This window comes from Jaculus jaculus, chromosome 10, assembly GCF_020740685.1.
Source record: "Jaculus jaculus isolate mJacJac1 chromosome 10, mJacJac1.mat.Y.cur, whole genome shotgun sequence".
Taxonomy (NCBI): domain Eukaryota; kingdom Metazoa; phylum Chordata; class Mammalia; order Rodentia; family Dipodidae; genus Jaculus; species Jaculus jaculus.
Window position 1 is genome coordinate 100,375,208 of NC_059111.1, and position 25,749 is coordinate 100,400,956.

Below are 25,749 nucleotides of genomic sequence, written 5' to 3' on the forward strand. Positions count from 1 at the left end.
GGTTGGCAACCAGACTTCATTTCCACATCCTTTCAGGCCCCTCTCCGTTATCACAGGGAGTAGAACTATAGGAACTACATTTCCCATACTCCCTGCCTTCAAGGTTCTGCCAGTGTACTCATGCAAGGTCTCGGGCGGGGGGAGTAAAAGTGGTATCTTTATCTGGCTGCACTAGAAAATTATGGAGGCTGCACTAGCATTCTGTACTGGCCCCCAAACCATCTGTCCGTACCTCACAATACTGGTGCCACAGACACCAACTAAATTCACCTAACTGACATCAACTAAATTGGCAGCAACTAAATTTCTGTACACTGAAGTGTGTGGCTGCAAACCTTCCCTAACCACTGACTCCCAAAGCCATTCTGACATGTGCCATGGACAACCAAAGTCCTGTGCTCAGTTACCTTCCTGCTTCTGGGGCCTGCGGTGTTTTCTTACTGAAAACTGACTGAGCTGATATGTGGGAATGAACATACTTCATGGGTCTCTTTAAGTTAGAGGTGTTCTTATTAAAGATACAAGTCAGATGTTAACTGCCATTAAAAACGTATTTAGAGGGCTGGAGAGATGGCTTAGTGGTCAAAGTGCTTGCCTGTGAAGCCTAAGGACCTAGGTTCAGTTTCCCAGGACCCACGCAAGCCAGATGCACAAGGTGGAACATGCGTCTGGAGTTTCTTTGCAGCAGCTGGAGGCCCTGATGCATCGTTTCTCCCCCCATCCTCCCTCACTCACTTCCTCTTCCTCCCAAATATATTTAAAAAGCTTATGAGGAGAAAAATTTGAAAATGGATGTTTATAGAAATGTTTATCACTATGTGATTTTGGTTGCCCAAATGTGCTAAACAAATTTTTTTTCCACAATAATGAAACATTGAATTGCTTTGTTTTCAATAAAAGAATCTTTCTTTACTGAAAGAAATTGGGACTTTTTACTGCTAATCAATAAAAGTATTTTCAAAATACTGTACCATTTAAAATCTCCTTCATTTCTGTTTTGTGCATGCTTTATAGTATACAGACTGCAGTGGTTCTGTACTACAATACATAATTTTAAAATAAATACAGACTTGTGGGGATGGGCGTACAACGTGAGCGATCTGGACACACAATGAAAGTGGCTGAGAACTCTCTGGGGTGGGATACACAGGTGCAGACATTACCGCTGCAGAAGCGGGTGTGCATGTGTCCAGTCCCGTTCACTCTCATTACCCCTGATGGTCTTGTACCACGTCTCAGTCCTGTGTGCATGTGCAGTAAAAAATGATGGAACCTTTGGTGGTCCATCTCTCCAGTTTTACTGGGCATAAGAAACCGTTATTCCAGAACCACACCTACTCAGAGCTGGAAGGACAGCTTGAACATGAGCTCATACAGGACCAGAAGGGCAGGTAGGGACTCTCAGTCTAAGATGTGGGCATTGCTGGGTGTGGTGGTGCACGCCTTTAATCCCAGCACCCGGAAGGCAGAGGTAGGAGGATCGCCGTGAGTTCAAGGCCACCCTGAGACTACATAGTGAATTCCAGGTCAGCCTGGGATAGAGTGAGACCCAACCTCAAAAAACTAAATAAATAAGGAAATAAAATGTGAGCATTGGGGGCTGGAGAGATGGCTTAGCAGTTAAGGCACTTGCATGCAAAGCCAAAAGACCTCAGTTTGATTCCTCAGGACCCACATAAGTCAGATGCACAAGGTGTCGCATGCATCTGGAGTTCGTTTGCAGTAGCTGGAAGTCCTGACAAGCCCATTCTCTCTCACTCTGCCTGTTTCCCTCTCTCAAATAAATAAAAATAAATAAAAATTAAATGTGGGCACTGGGATGGAGAGATGGCTTAGCGCTTAAGGAACTTGCTTACAAAGCCTAAGGACCCAGGTTCAATTCTCCAGTACCCACCTCAGCCAGATGCAGAAGGTAGTGCGTGCATCTGGAGTTTGTCTGCAGTGGCCAGGAGGCTCTGGTGCACCCATTCTCCCTCCCTCCCTCTCTCTTTTTCCTCTCTCAAATAAATAATCCCAAGGCTAGGTGTGGTGGTGCATGTCTTTAATCCCAGCACTCAGCAGGCAGAGGTAGAAGGATCACTGTGAGTTCAAGGCCACCCTGAGACTACATAGTGAATTCCAGGTCAGCATTATTCCTCCCCACACACGTGTTTGTGCAGACATAGCAGAGGACTTCATTTGACTCTGTTTGAGTAACACCTTGTCAGTAAAGACCTTCCTGAGCCTGGAATGGTGGTGCATGCCTTTAATACCAGCATTCACTCAGAAGGCAGGGGTAGGAAGATCACTGTGAGCTCAAGGCCATCCTGGGACTATAGTGTGAGTTCCAGGTCAGCTTGGACTAGAGTGAGACCCTGCCTCCAAACAAAACAAAATAAAACAAAAGACCTTCCCGAATATAGTAAGCCAGGTCCCACCTCCAACCTCAGCCTCATTTTTCTCCACAGCACAAAGGTAGGGTCTCACTCTAGCTCAGGCTGACCTGGAATTCACTATGTAGTCTCAGGGTGGCCTTGAACTCATGGCGATCCTCCTACCTCTGCTTCCCAAGTGTGCTGGGATTAAAAGCGTGTGCTGCCATGTCAGGCTTTATTTATTTATTATACACACACACACATAGATACATTATATATATATATATATATTTGTTGTTGTTGTTGTTTGTTTTGTTTTGTTTTCCGAGGTAGGGTCTCACTCTAGCTCAGGCTGACCTGGAATTCACTATGCAGTCTCAGGGTGGCCTCGAACTCACGGTAATCCTACCTCTGCCTCCTGAGTTTTGGGATTAAAGTCATGCACCACCACACCTGGTTTATTTATTTTTGAGAATTTTATTATTATTTATTTTGAGAGAGAGAGAGGGAAGGAGGGAGAGAACAGGCATGCCAGGGCCTTCAGCCACTGTGAATGAACTCTAGACACGTTTGCCCCCTTGTGCATGTGCAACATTGCATGCTTGTATCTGGCTTCATGGGACCTAAAATTCGAACATGAGTTCTTAGGCTTCGCAGGGAAGTGCCTTAACTGGTAAGTTATCTCTCTACCTCTGTGGAGGAACTGTTAAGAGTGGTCTCCTAAAGCGCTCCAGATGTAAGATGAGCTGTTCATAGTGCACCAACACGCACTTTTTGTAACCAACCTCCATGCACTGCTTATACACGGTCTTTGTGGCACTGCTCACTTTATGGCCCACCTGGACAAACAGTCCCTGTTCGCTGTTAGGTCAAATCCAGCTATGATAAGTTTTTGAGACATCATTGACTATACTGATGCTCCGCCATCCCCACCCACCAGGAGGAACGATAGGGAGCAACCTAGCAAGGTAAATCAAGGATTTCAGGGCAAAAGGATCTTTGTTGCATAAATACAGGTTGGTTCTCCATGCTTGACAATGATCTCCAGTAAGAAAAGGTTTGTTGGGCATAATGGCGCACGCCTTTAATCCCACCACTCGGGAGGCAGAGGTAGGAGGATGGCCTTGAGTTCAAGGCCAGCTTGAGACTACAGAGTGCATTCCAGGTCAGCCTGGACTAGAGCGAGACCCTACCTTGAAAAAACAAAAACAAACAAAAGCTTCCATGGCAGAACCCAGCACTTATCAGTGAAAACAGCCTAGTGTAGGCGGATGCTGTCTTTACTCAACCAGAACCACTTTTGCTTTAGAGCCCAGATGCCAGGGATGACTTGGTTTCTTCTCCACAGCAAGTACCAGGATGCACACCTAGCATGGCCCTCGCAAGAGTGGCTCTACTCGGAGGCACACCTCCAATGACTGTCAAAGGCACATATCTTTGACAGGCAAAGGCTTTGCTGGCTTTGATGTCCAAGCCAGATGGCATGGTGTTCCCTGAGTTCTCCAATCAGACTGGCTGGCTATGCTCCTCTGTTCGGGGATGGCATTCCTGGGCATGCTGGCCCAAGTAAAACACCACCACAGAGCTAATCACCAGACAGGCCAGTAGTAGGTTCTGCTTCAGTTTTCCTGCAATCTTAATGTGGCTGTCTTGCCATTCAATATTTTGCTCAAAATTGTGTTCAGGCCGTGGAGACTATTCAGAAGGTGGTCAGCATCCACTCAGCCTGTGGACCAGGGGGTCTGCTCCCACAGCCTGTCCTCACTGCCACTGTGTGTACCTGGGCCACCTCAGCAATGACCATTGATTTGTTTTGTTTTTTTGAGGTATGGTCTCACTCTAGCTCGTGCTGACCTGGGAATCACTATGTAGTTTCAGGGTGGCCTCAAACTCAAGGCGATCCTTCTATCTCTGGGTCCCAACTGCTGGGAATAAAGGCATGTGCCATCATGCCTAGCTTGATTTTTTAAAAAAATATTTTATTTATTTATTTGCAAGGGGGAGAGAGGAAAATGTGTGCCCAAGGACCTTTTGCATGTGCCACTTTGTGCATTTGGCTTTAGGTGGGTAGGGGAATGGACCTAGGTCAACATGCTTTGCAAACAAGTAAGTGCCTTTCACCACTGAGACATCTCTCCATCTAATTTGTTTGCTTTGTTTTGTACTTGTTTTTTCAAGGTAGGGTCTTACTCTAGCCACTGAAACAAAATCCAGACACATGCACCATCCTTGTACATTTGGCTTTATGTAGGTAGTGGGGAATTGAACCCAGGTCCTTAGGTTTTGCAGGCAAGGACCTTAACTACTGAGCCATTTCTCTTGCCCTGGTTTTGTTTTTCTGAGGTGTTTTTTTTTTTTTTTTTTAAATTAGGTAGGGTCTCACTCTTGTCCAGGCTGAACTGGAATTCAGTAAGTGGTCTCAGGCTGGCCTCAAACTCATACTGCATAGTGATCTTCCTACCTCTGGCTCCCCAGTTCTGAGATTAAAGGAGTGTGCCACCATGCCCAGCAAGAGAAAGTATGGGTACATGAGGGCCTCCTGCCACTGCAAACTCCAGATGCCTGTGCCACTTTGCATATCTGGTTTTATGTGGGCACCAGGGAATTGAATCTGGGCTATCAGGCTTTGCAAGCAAGAACCTTTAACCACTGATCCATCTCTCCAGCTACAGTCTATGTTTCTGTTTACATGCACTACTTTGTTTATTGAATCATTTGCAAATAAAAAAACAGAAAGCATGAGAGAGGGAGGAATGTGTACACTGCAAACAAACTCCGGATGAACGCTTATGTTTTAAGAGTTTAGTTGATTTTTTTTTGTTTCTTGGTTTTTGTTTTTCAAGGTAGGGTCTCACTCTGGCCCAGGCTGACCTGGAATTCACTATGTAGTTTCTGGGTGGTCTTAAACTTACAGTGATCCTCCTACCTCTGCCTCCCAAGTGCTGGGATTAAAGGCATGTGCCACCACGCCTGGCTAAGAATTTAGTTTACTGTTGGAAATAGCTCTCCAGAAAATTTTTACCCTAAGAAAGACTGTATCCACTGATGAACAACTCCTCTGTCCCTCCTTCCCTTAGTCCCTGGTCACCAACATTGTACTTTCTATATCTATGACTCTATGTATTTGTTAGTATGTGACTTATTATATATATGAATATACATAGATATACAATAAGGTTTATCTATTTGTTGACCTGTGACAGTGTAGGCCATATCTGAAGTATAGAAAGCAGGCTCTTGTTGGGCTTGAGAGATCGCTTAGCTGTTAAGGTGCTTGCCTGGAAGCCTAAGGACTCAGGTTCAATTCTCCAGGTCCCATGTAAGCCAGATGCACATGGTGGCACTTGCATCTGGAGTTCGAAAAAATGAAAGAAACAAAAGCAGAAATAAGAGAGAGGGAGCCGGGCGTGGTGGCACTTGCCTTTAATCCCAGCACTTGGGCGGCAGAGGTAGGAAGATGGCTGAGTTTGAGGCCACCCTGAGACTACATAGTAAATTCCAGGTCAGCCTGGGCTAGAAGGAAACCCTCCCTCGAAAAATAAAAAAAAAAAAAGCGGGGGGGGGGAGGGCGCTGGAGAGGTTAAAGGTACATGTTTGCCAAGCTTTGCAGCCTAGGTTCAACTCACTAGCTCCCACATAAAGCGAGATGCCCAAAGTAGTACATGCGTACGGAGTATGCTGTGGCAGGAGGCTCCGGCACTCCCATTCCCTCTTTCTCTAATTGCAAGTAAATAATAAACGAAATTTAAAAAATGTAAAGTGAGATGGGTGTGTTAGCGCACACCTTTAATCCCAGCACTCAGGGGGCAGAGGTAGAGGGATTCCCATGAGCTCGAGGCCACCCTGAGACTACATAGTGAATTCCAGGTCAGCCTGGCCTAGAGTGAGTCCCTACCTCAAACATTCCCCCCCACCAACAAAATGATTTGGGGGCTGGAGAGATGGCTTAGCGGTTAAGATACTTGCCTGAAAAGCCAAAGGACCCAGGTTCAATTCTCCGGAACGCAAGTAAGCCAGATGCACAAGATGGTGCGTATGTCTGGAGTTTGTTTGCAGTGGCTTTTGTCCCTGGTGTGCCCATTCTCTCTCCCTCTGATTCTCTTTCAAATAAGTGAATAAAGTTAAGTTTTTGTCTACTTAGGAACAAACTCAGACGAACTAACTCCACATCATTTGTACCATTCCTAAAGAAGTAACTACTAGTTACTCCCCGATATCCTGCGTTCATAGATGACCTGACAATTCAAAAACACAACACCGTCGGCTTAACACTGGCTTCCGAAACGGCTTCAGCCTGAAGCAGAACCTGACCGGTGCTGGCGCCACCTAACGGCAGGCCCGGTGAACCGGGAAAGTCGCCACACCGGAAAGGAATCTGCTGTTTCCGGGTAAAATCTGACAGAGTCGAGGGCGAGTATCCAAAACGCGGCCAGTTTCCCCAACGCGCTCGGCCCCGCTCGCGCTTCAGTTTTTGCGCAGGCGCGCAGCCGCTACGCCGGTGAACGCGAACGCAGGGGTACGCGCGCGCGCCCGTCCCTCGTTTAGACGCGGTTCGGAGGGTAAAACCTTTGGTGCTGTAGCGCGGGCTCTTGTCTTCTGAACTACAGCTCCCAGCATGCACCAGCGTCGTACATGGGTGTGGTTTTCCAGGATAGGACGGGAGCTATGACGTGCCACAGATGAAATACATTGAATAGAGTCTTTGAGGCCGCTGCTCACAGAAGCCCCAGTGGCCTAATGGATAAGGCATTGGCCTCCTAAGCCAGGGATTGTGGGTTCGAGTCCCATCTGGGGTGATTACCTTTTCTTCACGTCTATAGTCTATTGAAATACGTATTAAGCAATTACTGACAACCAACCTTGCTCCACTGTTCTTTTCCTGCATGGCGAATGTATGTGTAGCTTTGGTGACGCGCTGCTCTATTTTCTCCCCCCCCCACCCGAAAGGATCTTGGGAAGTCTGTGACTATAATGAATGCTGACATCCCTTCTAGACGTTGTTCTCTGCTCGCTGCCTCAGATCCACACACTCTGCAGACAGTCGGCGGCCCGTCTGCTCAGGACGCGGCCTTCGGAAGGGTTTCTAGAGGGCTCGGCGTGCAGGAGCCTGGGTCGGGCAGTACCACTAAGCACGGGGCGGGGGGGGGGACGTAGAGGCCAAGGGCGTCGTCGCGATCGGGGATCGGAAAGGACGGGAACATGGCGGCCTTAGGGTCGCCGGCGCGCACCCTGCGAGGCCTCCTGCGGGAGCTGCGCCACCTGAACGCGGCCACCGGGAAGCCCTATCGCGACACCGCGGCCTACCGGTACCTTGTGAAGGCTTTCCGTGCACACCGGGTACGGAAACCGTGTCCCGCGTGCTCCGGGGGTCCCAGAAAGGGAGGAAGGGGCGGGGCGGGAAGGCCCTGCGTGTCCCCCCGACCCGTGCCCCGGGGCCGGGGTCCCAGCAGTAACCGAGCCCCCGCGTTGTTCTAGACTGGGGCGCCCCAGGACGTCGTTTGCGCCCCCTCGCCGCGGTGGGACGGTCCCCGGCGATTTCATTGGCTGCGGATGGGGACGGGGGTGGGAGTGGACCAAGGAGATGGAGCGGGCCGCTTGGGGTTAAGCGTTGCTGGTGTGCAGTGTGGGGTCCCTGCCCTGGAGGCATGCCCCCCTCCTCCATGCCCCCCTCCTCCCAGCACTAGAGCTATTCTGACAAGCAATGTTTGAGGCAGAAAGGAAAACTAATGGAGTGGGAAGAACAGGACTATTGGGGGTCTCTTTTTTTTTTTTTTTTTTTTTTGAGATAGGGTCTCACTCTAGCCCAGGCTGACCTTGGAATTCACTGTGTAGTCTCAGGTTGGGCTCGAACGACCTCTGCCTTCCAGGTACTGAGATTAAAGTCGTGCGTCGTCACGCCTGGCTATAAAAGTAGCTACTGAGGAAAGTTAGGCCATGTGCAGAGCGATTCTATGCGGTTGAAGATTTTTCTTTTATTTATTACAGTCAGAGAGAGGAGAAAGAATTCTGAGAATGGGCATGCCAGGGCTTCTAGCCACTGTAGAAGAACTCCAGACTCATGCGCCACCATGTGCATCTGGCTTACTTGGGACCTGGAGGATCGAACCTGAGTCCTTAGGCCTCGCAGCCATAACCTTAAATACTAAGCCATCTCGCCAGCCTTCTATGTGGTTATACTATTATGTTACGATACGATGCTATACTATGTCAGCATTAGCTTGTTCTACGACCAGATATGTGTTTAACTTCTGTAGCAGATAAAATCCTTATAAAATATCTTCGTGAAAGCTATGCCTCCATACCCCACTTAAGCCATAGAAGTTTTTCTATTTTTCAAGGGGGCAGCTATTTCTCCTCTTGCCTTTTGGCTAAGGTCAAGTGCAAATGGGACAGCTCAGGGACAGTTACCTATACAAGAGGATATAGAATAACTAGAACTTCACCTGCATCAGTAAACTCTACCCTCAACTTCTGCCTTTGCAGCTATAGATTTGGCTTGAAAAGTTGCAACTCATCTCAGACATAGGACACTGGAGAGTCTGCCAGGCCTTCAGGGAGGGAAACCTAATGGCCTTGAGGGATGTTGGAAAAGGAGCCATCGTGTTAACTGTTGATTTTCTGAGTCATGAAAGTTAACAATCCAAAACTCAAGAGCTAAAATTCACTTATCTTATAAAATATATTAGAAAGAAAAAGGTCACATTCTTGGAGGCTATGCTAGGAACTTGGGTGAAATGTTAATAAGATACACATGAGTGTCTTTAGGAAAGTACAGACTACCTGCAGAGTCAGAAAATCAAAAGCTTAGTCTAAATAAATGCTAAGGGTATGGACAACTAGGGGCTGTCCTACAGTCAGGAAAGGCTTTCAGAATATTGATCCGTGATTAAGCAAGCAGTTTGAGGGCATAATCTGGCTGGGAATTGGTATTCTCCCTGCCTACCCTGCAAGAAGCCCTTGGGTTCTATTCCTAGCACTGCCTAAACGCAGCAGGGCCTATAATCTCTGTTTTTGGGAGGTGAAGAAGGCAGGACTATCAGAAGTTTAAGATGATCCAGTTACATAGCAAGTTTAAGGCCAGCCTCCAATACAAAAGAAACTAATTTAAAGCAGAGAAGCCAAAATTGACAGTTGGGAATAGTGGTGTTTTTACAAGGTAGGTTCTCACTCTGGCTCAGGCTGACCTGGAATTCACACTGTAGTTGCAGTGTGGCCTTGACCTCACAGTGATCCTCCTACCTCAGCCTCCCAAGTGCTGGGATTAAAGGTGTGCACCACAAGGCTCAGCAGTTGGGAATAGTTTTTCTTAGTGCTATAAGAAGAGGAAGATGAGGTAGGTGGTTGGCCCAACTTTAAAAATTATTGTAACTAATGGTAGCTCATTCTTTCATTTTAAAAAATATTTTATTTATTTGACAGAGAAAGAGGGAGAGAGAGAGAGAATGGGCTCACCAGGGTCTTTAGCCACTGCAAACGAACTCCAGATGCATGTGCCCCCTTGTGCATCTGGCTAACGTGGGTTCTGGGGAATTGAACCTGGGTCTTTTGGCTTTGCAGGTAAATGCCTTAACTGCTAAGCCATCCCTCCAGCCCTCTTTAATCATCATCATTAGTATTATTTATTTATTTTTGGAGTTAGGGGCAAGCTCTAGCATAGGCTGCCCTGGAAACTGACTCTGTAGCCCCTAGCCAGTCTCAAACTCACAGCAATTCCCCTACACCAGCCTGCTGAAGCGCTGGGATTATGGGTGTGAGACACATGCCCTACTCATTCCAAAATTTTTAGGGATGATATGGTTGAGGTTGTACCTTATGAAGGTGTCACGATTTTTCTTGAATGAGGCTTAGTAATGGCTCTGAAATTCCTCTTAGGGAAAAACAAAACAAAAACTTGTGCTGGAGAGATAGCTTAGCAGTTAAGGCGCCTGCCTCAAAACCAAAGAATCCAGGTTCAGTTCTCCAGGTCCCACATAAGCCAGGTGCACACATGAGCGCATGTGTCTGAAATTCATTTGCAGTGGCTGGAGGTCCTGACATGCCCATTCTCTCTCTTTCTCTCACTCTCCCTCCCTCTTTCTCTTCCATAAATATATTTTTTTAAAAAAAGAAGAAACTAAATTAAAATTTGGGCTGGATAAATGATGGCTCAGGCAGTTACTTAAAGGCACTTGCTTATAAAACCTGACAGCCCAGGTTCGATTCCTCAGTACCTATGTAAGGCCGAATGTACAAAGGGTGCATGTGTCTAGAGTTTGTTTGCAGTGAGGGATGCTCTGGTGCACCCATTCTCTCTTTCTTCCCTTCTCTCTTAAATATATTATTTTTAAAAAAGAAACTAAATTTCATGCTCATCATTCTGGAGCTGATGGTGAAGGACAGTAGTGGAGTTCTTCTCTGGCATGCCTGAGGTCCTGGCTTCTATTCTCCATGTGGAGGGGTGGTGCTGGGGAAACAATTGAGAATGCATCAATGTAGGACCGGTTTCTAACTCAAAAGCCATCTCTGCCCATCTTCCCCAAGGAGAATTTGATTATGAAGGGGACATTTAAGGAAAATGCAAGTTTCTCTCTTGATCCTTTGCAGTAGGATCACAGTATGTTTCAGGCCAGCCTAGGCTATGCACTGAGACACTGTCTCAAAAGCAAATTAGGGGTTGGAGAGATGGCTCGGCTCTTAAGGTGTGAGGCTTAAGGACCCAGGTTTGATTCCTCAGTACCCATGTAAGCCAGATGCACAAGGTGACGCATATATCTGGAGTTCATTTGCAGTGGCCAGAAGCCTTAGCATGCATGTTCTCTCTCTATTATCTATCTGCCTCTTTCTCTCTTGCTCTCAAATAAACAAATAAAAATGAAATAAATATTTTAAAAATAAATAGGGCTAGAGAGATGACTTAGTGGTTAAGGTCCTTGCCTGCAAAGCCTAAGAACCCAGATTCAATTCCCTAGTACCCACATAAGCCGGATGTACATGGTGGCACATGTATCTGGAGTTTGTCTGTAGTGGCTAGAGGCCCTAGTGCATCCATTTTCTCTACCAGATGCATGCACAACTTTGTGCATCTGGCTTTATGAGTATTGGGTAATTGAACCCCAGTCATGAAGTGTGACTGATGAGCTCTCTCTCCAACCCCAGTATTTATATATATGAAATCATCTTGCTACTACTGAGGACAAAATTAACATTTTGTACAAAATATATTTTCTAGGGCTGGAGACATGGCTCACTGATTAAAGGTGCTTGCTTGCAAAGCCTACTGGGGCCTGGGTTTGATTCCCCAGTACCCATTTAGACCCAGATGCAAAGTGGTGCATGCATCTTGAGTTTGTAGCTGCAAGAAACCCTGAAATGCCCATTTTTCTCTCTCTCCCCTTGAAAATAAATTTTTTTTAGCCAGGTACGGTGGTGCATGCCTTTAATCCCAGCACTCGGGAGGCAGAAGTGAGAGGATCTCCATAAATTGGAGGCCACCCTGAGACTACATAGTGAATTGCAGGTCAACTTTGGGCTACGGTAAGACCCTACCTCACAAAACAACAAGAAAAAAAATTTTTTTTTTTTTTTTTTCGAGGTAGGATCTCACTCTAGCCCAGGCTGGCTTGGAATTCACTATGTAGTCTCAGGGTGGCTTCAAACTCACTGTGATCCTTCTGTCTCTGCCTACCGAGTGCTGGGATTAAAGGTATGCACCACCACACCTGGCGAAAATAAATGTATTTAAAAAGAAATAAGTTTTTAATTTTGAATTATGTGCCACTTTAAAGTCATAGACATACAAAGGAGCCCTTTATTACTTTGAAGGGCTTGAGAAAAGCCTTCATTCATAGGTCACAAAGCATAAAGAGCATCCCAACAAACAATTACAGAGTGCTTCTATAAATATACTAGTGTATACATATACTTGTGTACATTTTCTGTGCAGTTCACATTGCAGGGAAAGCTTTTAAAGTCTTGAGGACTCCTGTAGCTGGGGTGTTAACAGACTTTCTGTCTGCTATTCTGCAGGTCACCAGTGAGAAGCTGTGCAGAGCCCAACATGAGCTTCATTTTCAGGCTGCCACCTACCTCTGCCTTTTGCGCAGCGTGCGGGAACACGTGGCTCTTCATCAAGAATTCCATGGCAAGGGGGAACGCTCGCTGGAGGAGTCTGCTGGTTTGGTGGGCCTCCAGTTGCCCCAACAGCCTGGAGGGAAGGGCTGGGAGTCATGATAAAGGAGAGAATCTGCAGATGTTACCTTCACTCAAGAGCTTACTTAATTTCTACTAATATGTATTTATCATTAAATTCTTTATAGACTTTAGGAATTTTCTCTGTTGTTTTTGTCCCCCCCTCCCCCCGCAAGGTAGGGTCTCACTATAGCTCAGGCTGACCTGTCTCAGGGTGGTCTCGAACTCACAGGTAATCTTCCTACCTCTGCCTAAGTGCTGGGATTAAAGGTGTGTGCCACCATGCCAAGCTTTCCTCTGTATTTTTGTTGAATGAGAGGTTATAGGAATAACTTGCATATTTTATTTAAAAATTTTTTAAAATTTATTTGAGAGAAAGAGAGAGAGAACATGAATGGGCACGTCAGGGTCTTCAGCCATTGGAAATGAACTGCAGATGCGTGCACCCCTTGTGCACATGTGTGACATTGTGTGCTTGTGTCACTGTGCGTCTGGCTACGTGGGACCTGGAAGTTCAAGCATGAGTTCTTGGGCTTTGCAGGTAAGCGCCTTAACTGCTAAGCCATCTCTCCAGCTCTTTGTAAAATCTTATTTTATATATTTTTGAGGTAGGGTCTCGTTCTAGCCCAGGCTGACCTGGGCTGTAGTCTCAAGGTGGCCTCGAACTCAAGGTGATCCTTCTACCTCTGCCTCCCTAGTGCGGGGATTAGAGGCATATGACACCACACCCAGCTCTTTTAATTTATTTGGGTTTTTCAAGGTAAGGTCTCACTCTTGGCTCAGGCTGACCTGGAATTCACTGTGTAGTTTCAGGGTGGCCTTGAATTTATGGGGATCCTCCTACCTTTGCCTCCGAAGTACTGGGATTAAAGGCGTGTGTTACCACACCTGGCTCCAGCTCTTTTTAAATTTTTTAAAAAATATTTATTTAGTTATTTATTTATTTGAGAGAGACAGAGAGGAAGAGGCAGAGAGAGAGAGAATGGGTGTACTGGGACCTCCAGCCACTGCAAACAAAGTCCAGGAGCATGCGCCATCTTGTGCATCTGGCTTATGTATGTACTGGGGGGTTGAGCCTGGGTCTAATCTCTTCAGCCCCCCCCTTTTTCTTTTTCTTTTAGTTTATTTGCAAGCAGAGAGAATAAGGACAGCCAGCCCGAAAGAATGGGCGCCCCAGGTCCTCCAGCCATTGCAAACAATTCCAGATGCATGGGTCACTTTGTGCATCCGGCTTTACATGGGTACTGGAGAATTGAACCCCAGAAGGGGTTGTTAGGCTTTGCAGGTAAGCACCTTAACTGCTGAGCCATCTCTCCAGCCCCAAGTTTCATCTTTACTTTCAAAGAATTTTCTGAATTTTTTACACTTTTCTCATTGATGTTCTTGATATCCTTTTAAGAAATTAGTTGTTTTCTTATTTTTTAATTTTAAAAGTACCACACACCGGGTAGGCCTGATGACTACTGCAGGTTTAATCCTAGTACATACTCGGGAGGCTGAGAAAGAAGGACCACTGTAACAGGTCAGCCTGGACTAGAGTGAGACCCTTCCACAAGGAAAAAAAAAAGTAGGGCTAGAAAAATGGCTTAGCAGTTAAGGCACCTGCCTGTGAAACTTAAGGATCCAGGTTCTATTCCCCAGGACCCACGTAAGCCAGATGCACAAGGTGGTATATGCCACTGGAGTTTGCAGTGGTTGGAGGCCCTGGTGCAACCATTCTCCCTCACTCCCTCCCTCTCTCTCTCTCTGCCTCTTTCTTTCTCTTGAATAAATTAAAGAAAAAGGAGAAAAAACCCTACAAACCACTTTAAAATAATTCAGATGGTGGATTGGATGGCTTAGCAGTTAAGTGCTTGCCTGTGAAGCCCAAGGACTCAAGTTCGATTCCCCAGGACCCACTTAAATTAGATGCATGAGGTGACGCATGTGTCTGGAGCTTGTTTGCAGTGGCTGGAGGCCCTGGCATGCCCATTCTATCTCTCTGCATCTTTCTGTGTTTGTCTGACACTCTCAAATAAATAAAAATAAACAAAAAATAAAAATAAAAAATTCAGATGGCACAAGCATAAAATCAAAGCCTGTTTGTCCTTTGTTACTTCCACTGTCATTTCTGTTTCAAGGTGGCAAACTACTAACAGTGTGATGTGCAGCTTTCTACATATTTCCTATTCATTTTACAAACACAAAATTATACATATGTTATCTTTTATTTACTTTTCATATTTGCTTATTTGAGAGATCCAGATGAAAAGAGAATGGGTGCATGAGGGCTTTCTGCTGCTGCAAATGAACTCCAGATACATGTGCCACATTGTGAATCTGGCTTTCCATGCATAATGGGGAATAGAACTCAGATCATCAGGCTTTGTAAGCAAGTGCCTTTGACCACTGAGCAATCTCTCCAGTCCACTATATCTTCTTCTTATTAATATCATATACTTTTTTTTTTTTTTTTCTGAGATAGGGTTTCACTCTATCTCAGGCTGACCTGGAATTCACTATGTAGTCTCAGCGTGGACTCAAACTCACAGTGATCCTCCTAGCTCTGCCTCCAGAGTGCTGGGATTAAAGACATGCACCACCACACCCATCTACTCTTTCTTTTGGGCTCTTCTTTTTTTCTTTTGAACTCTTATGTGGAGAACAGAGCACACTTCACACTTAACCAAGTTAAAAACTTGGGTTTTATTTGGTATTGCTGTCCCCTCTCCATGTTTCTCCAACAATGTATGCTTTTGCAGTTACTCTAACTGATTCCCTTTCCTCATTCTTCACTGCCTATTGATGCTCTATTTCAAGCACTGGCAGTCTTGGTTGAATTCAATTACTCTCTTAAATGGTCCTTTTATTCTGAAAATACTTATAAAATTATTTTCTGTGGAGACAGGTGGGGTGGCGCACGCCTTTAATCCCAGCACTTGGGAGGGAGAGGAAGGAGGATCACCGTGAGTTCAAGGCCACCCTGAGATTACATTGTGAATTCCAGGTTAGCTGTGTCTAGAGCGAGACCCTACCTTGAAAAACAAAAACAAAAAAACTATTTTCTGTGTATTGCCAACTATTTGTGCTGCCCTTATTGCATATATGACTCTCTTCTTTTTCTTTCTGTTTTTTGAGGTAGGGTCTCACTATAGTCCAGGCTAACCTGGAATTCACTATGGAGTCTCAGGGTAGCCTCAAACTCACGGCGATCCTCCTACCTCTGCCTCCCTAGTGCTAAGTTTCTATGTTTTTATATATTTTTATTTATTTATTTATTTGACAGAGAAAGAAGGAGGGGGGGAGAGAGAATGGGGGCGTCAGGGCCTCCAGCCACTGCAAACGAACTCCAGATGCATGTGCCCCCTTGTGCCTCTGGCTAAACTGGGTCCTGGCAAATCAAACCTGGGTCCTTTGGCATTGCAGGCAAACACTGTAACTGCTAAGCCATCCCCCCAGCCCGTGAGTTTCTATTTTTAATTATTTTTATTTATTAATTATTTTTATTTATTAATGTATTTCATTTATTTATTTATTTATTTATTTATTTATTTATTTATTTATTTATTTATTTATGTGAGATGAGAGAGAATGGATACACCAGGGCTTCTAACCACTGCAAAAGAACTCCATACACATGTGCCACCATGTGTATTTGGCTCACATGGGTTCTGATGGAATTAACCTTGGTTCTTTGGCTTTGCAGGCATGCACCTTAACCACTAAGTCATCTCTCAAGCCTGAATTTCTGTTTTAAGGTAGAAGAAACAAGATGTACCCTCTTTAGACTAAGGACCATGTCTTATTCACTTTTATATTCTCTAAAGTACTTCCTATCCACATAAGGAGAACAACTGGAACAACAGAACTATTCATAAGTCTTTTTTTTTCTTATTTTGGTTGAAACGGAGTGTCTTGTAGCCTGGAACTATTGTCTATCCTACCTCAGCCTCCTCAGTGCTGGGATTACAGATGTGCAAGTCCTGCCCTTTATGCAATACTGGGGATGGAACCTTTTGGTGCATGCTAGATAAACTTTTGCCAACTGAGCTACATTCCTAGACCTGTAAATTAAAAAAAAAAAAAAAATTATTTATTTGAGAGAGAGAGAAAGAAAGAAAGAGGCAGAGAGTGAACACCAGGGCCTCCAGCCACTGCAAACAAACTCCAGACACATGCACCACTTTGTGCATCTGGCTTTATGTAGGTATTGGGGAATAAACCCTGGGGCTTCAGGCTTTGCAAACAAGTGTCTTTAACTGCTGAGCTGTCTCTTCAGCCCAAACTATTTTATTTTTTATTTTTTAAAAAATTATTTATTTACAAATATAAAGAGATAGAAACTACTGATGCATGGATCACTTTGTGCATCTGGCTTTACCTAGGTACTAGGGAACCAAACCCAGGTCATTAGGCTTTGCAGGCAAGCATCTTAACTACTGAGCCATCTCTCCATAAACAGAAAAAAAATAATGTGTTTAAGCTGAAACATATGAGTTAATAGGATTTTATACTTCAAGGTAGGCTGTGAGCTACTGTAGATGTAGCTCTTGTACAGTACTTGTCTAGTACCAGGTCAAACTGCAGCACTGTAAAAATGATAGCAAATGCCAAACTATGATGAAAAAAAAAAAAAAGTCTAGCATTTGGGAGGCAGAAGTAGGATCACTGTGAGTTCAAGGCCACCCTGAGACTGCAAAGTGAATTACAGGTCCGCCTGGGATAGAGTGAGACCCTACCTCGCCTCAAAAAAACAAAACAAAAGGCTGGAGAGATGGCTTAGTGGTTAAGGCACTTGCCTGTAATGTCAAAGGACCTAGGTTCGATTCTCCAGGACCCATGTAAGCCAGATGCACATGGTGGCACATGAGTCTGGAGTTCGTTTGCAGCAGCTGAAGGCCCTGGTGCGTCCATTCTCTCTCTCCCAAACAAATACAATAAAGTTTAAGAAAAAAAAAAAGTAGGCTGTTTATAAGAATTACATATATAATGTAAGCCAGAAGGGTAAATGTCAAGGTAAAATGTGTGAACAGTATTGGGCATTATGCCTCACGTCTGTAATCCTAGCAGTTGGGACGCTAAGATAGGATTTCTGAGTTCTAGGCCAGCTATACTAAAGAGATTCTGTCTTTAAAAAAAAAAAATCATACACAAAGTAGAGTTTGTAGGCACTTTTTTTTTTTTTTTTTTTGGTTTTTCGAGGTAGGGTCTCACTCTGGCCCAGGCTGACCTGGAATTCACTATGTAGTCTCACGGTGGCCTCGAACTCATGGCGATCCTCCTACCTCTGCCTCCTGAGTGCTGGGATTAAAGGCATGCGCCACCACGCCCAGCATGTAGGCACATACTTTTAATTCCAGCACTCTGGGAAGCAGAGGTAGGAGGATATCTGAGACTACATAGTGAATTCCAGGTCAGCCTGGGCTAGAGTAAGATCCTACCTAGAAAACCAAAACAAAACATACCAAACAAAAAAATTACACAAAAATAATAAGATTAAAAAAAGTTAGCCAAGTGAGATGGCTCAAGCACTCGGGAGGCTGGGGTAGGAGGATGAAGCCAGCCTGGGCTATAGAGTGAATTTGTCTGCTTGAGCTACAGTGAGAACCTGCAAAAACCCAAACCAAACCAAACCAAACCAAACCTGGGTGTTGGTAGCTCATGTCTTCCAGCTTTGGCTACATTAGAAGTTCTAGGCCGGGCTAGAGTAAGAGAATAATTTTGAGTTCCCTCAATAACTGGAGGTAATCTTTTTGAGAATTAGTAAAGATAACATGACTAAACTTTTTATTTATTAATTAGAGGAGAGAGGGAGAAGAGAGGGAATGAATGGGCGTGCCAGATCCTCTAACAACTACAAATGAAATTCAGACACAAGTGCTACCATGTGCATTTGGCTTATGTGGGTTCTAAAAAAAAAAAAAATCTTGGTAGGGTTTCACTCTAGCCCAGGCTGAACTAGAATTCACTATGTAGTCTCAGGGTGGCCTCGAACTCAAGGCGCTCCTCCTACCTCTGCCTCCTGAGTGCTGGAATGAAAGACGTGCGCCACCACGCCCGGTCATGACTAAAATTTTTGATTGGCATTTACTTTTTTACATTTATCTTGTAACTATGATGGCTAGTTCTTGTTCATTTGTTACTGATCCTGGACGAGTCTGGAATTACACAGGCACAATGCAATGCACATACCATCCGAATGAAACAAATTCTACCATTATTTTCCTTCAAGGTTATCTAGAAAATGATCAGTTATTTGATCAGTGCCTAAAGAGAGTAGGCCTAGGCTGTTTCCTGGAAGCACACTCTGGCCTCGCCATGCTGTGGCTGCAACTCCATCAGCCATGACAGATAAAGAGAAACCAAAGTGGCCCCAGGTCCCCGAGAGCGCAGGGCGTGGGGAGCAGGGCGCAGGCAAGCCCCAGCTCCTCCAGGATTTCCTAAGCCCGGTTCTCCGAGATGATGCTGGACAGTACGCCGCCTTGTCACGAGGTCTCGGGTCAGACGCGGGCCAATGTCTGTGCAGACTGCACAACTTAAGACTAGCAGCTTCCCGCTGTCCTAGAGATGACAATGGAACGGGTCGGGGCGCCATGCTTCTGAATGTGCTGATTTCAGGTGTACTTTACTGATCCTGACTTGTCCCCACTCCGGGCACGGATGGGGAAGACAGTGACGAAACAAGGCAGCCCTGCAGGCTAACCGAGCTATGACCACCGAGAACCTCCGTCGACGCAGGGCCAAGTCTCTTTACTTACTTTGACCCGGGCTAACCTCGGCCATTGGTTAACTGGAGGGAGACTGCCCCTTGGGCGCAGCCAGCCTCACGTCCCTCGCTGCCCAGCAGCAGCAGCAGCAAGGCAGCGCGGACGAAGCGTGACGTCAAAGGCAGATCCGGTTCAAGGGCTGTATTCTCGCGAGATCTGCGGGCCGAGGGGGCGGGGCCAGCACGCGAGCACGCTCCCGAGAGCCGTTAGGGTGGAACCCCTCCCTGGGCGGGGCGGGGCGTGCGGAGAAGCAGACAGTTGGACGCCCGTTGGTGGAGCTTTCTCCCGGGTGTGCGCGAGCAGCGTGCGCGCTCCCGTCGCGACGACGGCGTCAGAGCGCTTTAAGGGGGGGGGGTGGTTGACGGCTTCAGGCGGGTGGCGGTGTCGGAGAGGCTGACTTCAGCTCGGATCGCTCGTGTCTCGGGAAGCGGACTGAGGAGTGAGCGAGCACGAGGGTCGCTTTCCGGGGAGAAGGGCTGCGCCGTCTTCCGAATCCACGTCGTCGTGAGGAGCGCAGCCCCGGACGCTTCCCCGCGACTCCCTCCGGTCTCCCCTTCCGCACGCCTCGACGCGGCGGCGGCGGCCACCGAGAGAGCACCGCACCTCCCACCCCGAACCCCTATACCCCGCTCCACCCACCCCTGCCCGCAAGGGCCTGCTCTGCGCCCCACCCCCGCCGGCCAGTCCGCCCCGCTACGCCGCCGCCATGTCGGCGCAGGCCCAGATGCGCGCGATGCTGGACCAGTTGATGGGCACCTCTCGGGACGGTAAGTCTCTGCCAGAGCCCTGGGGGTGGGGGAGGGGTGCGGCCGGCGAGGGGCAGGCGGGGGGAGGGTGTGTGGGAGGGCGCACCTGTGGGCGCGCGCTTGTGCGCATGCGCCTGGGTAAGACGCTCCCAGATTGGTAACCACGAGGTTCCCGGCTCCCATCCCATCCAATCAGGGCTCGGCAGGCGGGTTTTGGGGGTAGTGACCGTGCGGATTGGCGGGAACTGCTGCCAATGGGCCGAGGCGGGGCCGGTGGGGGGGGGTCAGAAAGGAGAGTTTGTGCTTTTTTTTTTTTTTTTTTTTTTTTCCTCTTGTTGATTTGGCCGGAGATGGGAGAGCCCACGTCTCTCGCGTGGTGGGGCGCCCAGTTGTCGCCCTTTTCGGTACCTTTGGAATGATTAAAGCCTCCGCCCCGCCCCTTTCCCCCGATCCAGTTTCCTCAATCAAACCCAGAGCTTTGGGATCAATCCACGTCGCCGTCCTAGCCTAGAGGTTGAGGGAAGCACCCCTTCCTCTTCCCCCAGGGCCTAGAGGAAACCTTCACTTACTAACCAGTCCCAACCGAATTTTCTTAAATAGAAAATCTGACCCAAACCATGGTTTCTTAAATTGGGTGTGTTTGGCCCCATTTTGTGAGAAGGAAAGTGTTACTGTTTTTATCCGAGGGGCCTCCATTTTGTTACACAATTTAATAGAGGCTTTGTTCAGGAAATATTGACAAATCTTGCTTGTGCCTCAAACAGAACCATTTTGGAAATTTGATGCCCACTGAAGTAGACGAGGGAAACAAAGGGCTTTTTAAGGCACTCTTAGGTTAGAATCTGCATAGGTACCCACGACGTACTGGATTGTCCTTTGTCATAGGGAATTTCAGACTAAAGCTATGAAATGCTTTTGAATGATAATAATATAGTCATTAAAATCAGTGCCAACGTGGAAGAAAGGTGTAGTTTAGGGCTTTTTAAAAAGGAAAGCAAGATCCTGGTTTTTATATGTTACTTGTTTAGGGAAGTAGTTTCCTTACCATTTTATGTGCTTTTTTTCTTAAGTTATTTACATTATTAAAGAGAAAAAAAAAACACTTTAAATTTAGTTGGTCTTAATTCACTTGAGTGCTTCGCAGCATAGTTTTCAAGCACATAAAATCCATTTCATTCCTATCTTTTTAGTAGTGAATATAATGCCATTTCTGTGTTAATGGTTTAATTTCAGTAAAAATCCTCATTGGAAACTTTTCTTCTCAGAATAAATAGGGGCAGATGACAAACTATATGTGGTTTTGTAGATAGGAGGGCAAAATTGGAAAGTGTTTTATTTGTGCTTAGTAAATCCTTGAACCTTAATATTAATTAAAATGTCACTGGAAGAACCTGGACTTATTTTTCCTGCTTAGATAAGAATGTCTATAACTGAAGCATGCCTTTTAACATCGCTCCTTTTCCAGCATCAGTGAGGGTATTAAGAATGGGCTTAATCCAAGGGACTTTACTAACAGAAAAATCAATATTTGTTACAAATTTTAGAAACCATTATTTGACCTTGATGGATACCTTTTTGGGTATCTACTTAATAGACTGAATTTCCTCCTAATGTTGGGAGGGTAGGTGGGTTAAGATAAACTGTCACCTGATAAGTTTCTGAACTAGTCAACCCCTTCCATTATTGCAAAACTGAACTAATAAGTATGCATATATATACATTTTTGTGTGTATAGACTTTGCAGAAAGCTGAGTTTCTTAACCCATTCAGTTTTATATTCACATTAATACTTTTCATGCCTATGTCACTTTTTTTTGCCTCTAAACTTGGGTTATGAACTCATGTTTATGAGTAAGCAATAGTATTTAGCTGAAATGCTGGGACTGTTCAGTGCTGTATCAGTTTAGGAGAAACATACAGAAAGAGGCCTGGTGGTACACACTTGTAATCCCAGCATACTGGAGGCCAATATAGTGAGACTCTAAACAACAACAACCAAAAATAAAAAAAGGAAAAGAGTTGAATGTTTGAATGTTGAGTATCTGGGGTGTGGTGGAACTAGTTAGTCCCTGTCTCAGAAAAATAATGTTATTTATTTATTTTTAGCTGGGTAAGAGGATTGCTTTGAGTTTGAGGCCACCCTGAGACTACATCGTAAATTCCAGGTCAGCCTGGGCTAGAGTGAGACCCCACCTCGATATACAAAAAAAAGAAAAAAAAGTTATTTCTTTGTCGCATACCCAACTTAGTTCTTTTATATATGCAAGATAAAAATCAGAACATTCTTTTCCTTCTTACCAGGTATTTAATGAATTTATAGTTCTCTTTTTAAAAAATATAATTCAGAGGCCAGGTGTGGTGGCGCATGGATTTAATCCCAGCACTGGGGAGGCAGAAGTTAGGAGGATCACCATGAGTTCAAGACCACCCTGAAACTACATAGTGAATTCCAGGTCAGCCTGGGCCAGAGAGAGACCTTACCTCAAACAAACAACAATTTTAAAAAAATTAAGTTTAGGACCTCCAAATAAAATTGGGATTATATTTTTCTTAGCATTCTGTAAACTTCAAAGTTATCCAAAGCTAAGGGGGAACATGAACACATCACTGAATAACATTATGTAATTTGAGACATATAGTGGAAACCTTCTATTAGGCACAAAGACAGATTACAGTGAATGCTGTTGGGCATCTTTGGCACTTAGAAGTGGAAATGGGGAATCCAGGAAGTGGGAGAGAGATGGAAAAGGTAGGTAGGGGTGGGTATTTAAAAAAGCTCTTTTGTTGTTGTTCCTCCTTCCCCCATAGATTGACTTTATTTAAAGTAATCACATTCATTTTGTGTGGTGCTTAAGGTGGCTATGACTCCTTCAGTCTTTTAGTATTCTTTCTGTGAAAGAATCTAAAGTAGTACAAGTTGTTGGGGCTCTTGGAAAATGTTGTACCCTCTTTTCATAGTTTTCTTTCCCTTTCCCTAAGGAGTTTTAAATTAATTTGTTTTAAAATTCTTTGGAGATTTAAAGCAATTTAAATGTATTTTGAAGTTCCTTAAATCAGCTAGTTATTTAGATTACTTAAAATTCACAAGAATTCTCAGAAATAGGAATTATGGTGGCAGGAAAATGGAGAAGTAATTTTTGGATAATTGGGCACTTAAATAAGGACAGTACTTGGTGATTGGGGGCTTAGGACAGCTAGAGGGTGGTAGCCTGATCGCCTTGGGAGGCTGGGCAGGGGGATGTCCAGGAGGTGGGAGTGAAATGCATAAGGGATGTGGGAGGGCCAAAGACAAACTTTGCCTTCTTTGCAATTTTGCCTAGGGCCCTGGTGGTGGCAACCGCCTGTGTGCCACTGAAAATCGTGCCGCTGCCTGGCATACTGCATAAATGGAAGCAGGGTACCGCGTGAGTTGAAACATTGGTCACACTATATCAAGTTTGTATATGTGAATCAGTGTAACTCAAACCCATGTAATTGGGAGGGGTCTGTCTGTATTTGGATTTTTCTGATAAGACATCATGGGGTAAGGAAAAGAGCACTGGGATGAGATTCAGGAGACCCGATCTCTAATTAGAACTTTGGGTAAGTCACTAACTTTTTTTGTTTCAAGTTAAGTCTATAATTTGTTTTATAGGAAACCAAATAATTTCCTATGTTATGCTAAAATATGTTGAGTGAGTATGATTACTTTTTTTTGGAAGGGAAGAACCACAAGTACATATTATTAGTATCTTATTTATCATAGTTTTAAGATTAAGCTCTATAAATATCTTTCTGTTTTAGCTTAGCATTAATAGAATAGGAAAATTTAAGAAACATTTTGAATATAGTTTGTGTTGACAATTGGAGAAAGGAATTCAGTGCCTTTAGACCATGGCCATTTTGAATGAGTTAAATTAATTGCAAGAATGTCCCTTAGCAAAAGCTTCTTTGCCATAATATGCCATAAAATGTCATACTATAATGAGGGATTGTTTTGAGCAAACTAAAGTAGCCTAGCAGGGTGGAGATACAGCTCAATATAATTCCCCAGCGCTGCTTAAGCCACAAATAGTTGTACATGCCTAAAAATCCCAGCATTCAGGAGTTGGAGACAGGAGAATGAGTAATTCAACGTCATCCTTGGCTACATAGCATATCGAGTTGGAGGCTAGCCTGGGCTACATGAGAACATGTTTCAAAATTTTCTAGGGTGGAGATGTAGCTCAGTGGTAGAAGACTTTTCTAGCATGATTGAAGCCCTAGTGCCACAGGTACATCCACATACCCTCCAGCGAGAAAGGACATCCCAGGGGCTCCTTATCTCCAGCTTGGGCTTTTCCTTACTTTCCAGGAGTGTCCCTGAAGCAAATCATTATTGCCAGCTGTGGTGGTGCACCCTTGTAATCTCAGTTTCAGGAGGTAGAGGGAGGAGGATCAGCACTTTATCCAGGCTTGACTGTATACAAACCTCTCCGGGGGTTGGGTGGAATGAACAAACCAAAACCCCTGAAGAGTATTTAAATTAAACTATGTTTGACAGTCCTAATAGCCAGCTTTATGCTCTTCCCCCCTGGGTGAAAGGAAAGTCAGACTCATGTGTATCCTTGTGGCCCTAAGGAAGAGGTAGGCAGGCCAGAGACAGCAGAGCAGGGCAGAGTCTGGGACAGGAAGAAGATAGCCTATATAAGCAAGGGGAAGACCTGATTGGTTGTTAGATTGAGGGCTGATTCCTGGGCTAGCCCATCCAGGACTGTCTGTCCTAGGTACCATGCTACACTGGGCAGCAGGAGGCGCTGTAGATCAGTCTTAATCAGACATGAGTTTGATATTTATATTTGTAATGGCATGTGGTGTGGCATCTCATGGTTCTCTTTGAGCCTCAGTCCCTAACTGAAACTGCCTTAAAAAGCTAGCTTTTCCTATCCTCTCTCAATAGCTTATATAATACAAAATTGCAAGCATTTTCATCTTAGGAGATATCTAGGAAAATGAGGTTCAGAATGTAAGGGTTTTTTTTGTTGTTGTTGAAGTGGGGTCTTGCTCTAACCTAGGCTGACCTGGAATTCACTATATAGTCCCAGGTTGGCCTCAAACTCACAGAGATCCTCCTACCTATCTCCGCCTCCCGAGTGCTGGGATTAAAGACATGTGCCACCATGTCCAGCTTCAGAATATAAATTAAAAGAATACTTTATTATGTATTTATTTATTAGCGAAAATGGGCACCCCAGGGCCTCCACCTACTGCAAACGAACTCTGGATGCATGCACCGCCATGTGCATCTGGCTTACGTGGGTAGTAGGGAACTGAATCTGGGTCCTTAGGCTTTGTAGGCAAGTCCCTTAACTGCTAAGCCATCGCTCCAGCCACCCCCCCTTCAAAATTTTTTTTTAACTTTTTTGTTCATTTATTTTTATTTATTTGAGAGTGACAGAGAGAGGGAAAGAGGCAGAGAGCGAGAGAGAGAATGGGTGCGCCAGGGCTTCCAGCCACTGCAAATGAACTCCAGATGCGTGCACCCCCTTGTGCATCTGGCTAACGTGGGTCCTGGGGAATTGAGCCTCGAACTGGGGTCCTTAGGCTTCACAGGCAAGTGCTTAACCGCTAAGCCATCTCTCCAGTCCTCAAAATTTCTTTTAAATATTTTGTTTATTTTTTTGAGAAGGGCAGGGAGCAGAGGCAGATATGGCCGTGCCAGGGCTTCTACTCACTGCGAAAGAACTCGACACATGCACCCCCTTGTGCTTCTGGTTT

The 25,749-nt window shown here is 45.3% G+C and overlaps 2 protein-coding genes, 1 long non-coding RNA gene, 1 other non-coding gene and 1 pseudogene across 10 annotated transcripts in view; 3 read left to right on the forward strand and 2 right to left on the reverse strand.

Moving 5' to 3' along the window:
- Positions 1 to 3,040: 3,040 nt before the first annotated feature.
- Positions 3,041 to 7,239, reverse strand: LOC101618117 (annotated as a pseudogene).
- On the forward strand, positions 7,078 to 7,150 carry Trnar-ccu. The gene has a single exon. It is a non-coding gene; the product is annotated as a tRNA-Arg (tRNA).
- Positions 7,240 to 7,301: 62 nt separating the features above from the next.
- Positions 7,302 to 12,655, forward strand: Fmc1 (formation of mitochondrial complex V assembly factor 1 homolog). Its single transcript, XM_045160989.1, has 2 exons — positions 7,302 to 7,691; positions 12,360 to 12,655. The coding sequence occupies exons 1-2, from the start codon at positions 7,554 to 7,556 to the stop codon at positions 12,561 to 12,563; spliced, it is 342 nt and encodes a 113-aa protein (XP_045016924.1). The 5' UTR covers positions 7,302 to 7,553; the 3' UTR covers positions 12,564 to 12,655.
- On the reverse strand, positions 10,406 to 19,832 carry LOC123464109. The gene is made up of 3 exons (XR_006639362.1): positions 19,259 to 19,832; positions 12,420 to 12,550; positions 10,406 to 10,797 (listed from the first exon to the last, which is right to left on the reverse strand). It is a non-coding gene; the product is annotated as an uncharacterized LOC123464109 (long non-coding RNA).
- The window catches only part of LOC101593520 (putative RNA-binding protein Luc7-like 2), a 70,215-nt gene continuing 64,057 nt past the window's right edge, over positions 19,592 to 25,749 (forward strand). For 2 of the 7 annotated variants that reach the window (XM_045160985.1, XM_045160987.1), the window contains exons 1-2: positions 19,957 to 20,034; positions 23,334 to 23,417. Coding sequence is in view for 2 of the 7 variants with exons in the window: in XM_045160981.1 (XP_045016916.1) it covers positions 19,974 to 20,034 (61 nt within the window). In the remaining 5 variants the exon portion in view is untranslated. Of the gene's footprint in view, positions 20,035 to 23,333; positions 23,418 to 23,461; positions 23,596 to 25,749 lie in introns of those variants that run through there. The other 5 variants (XM_045160982.1, XM_045160981.1, XM_045160986.1 and 2 more) reach the window with 5 other exon arrangements.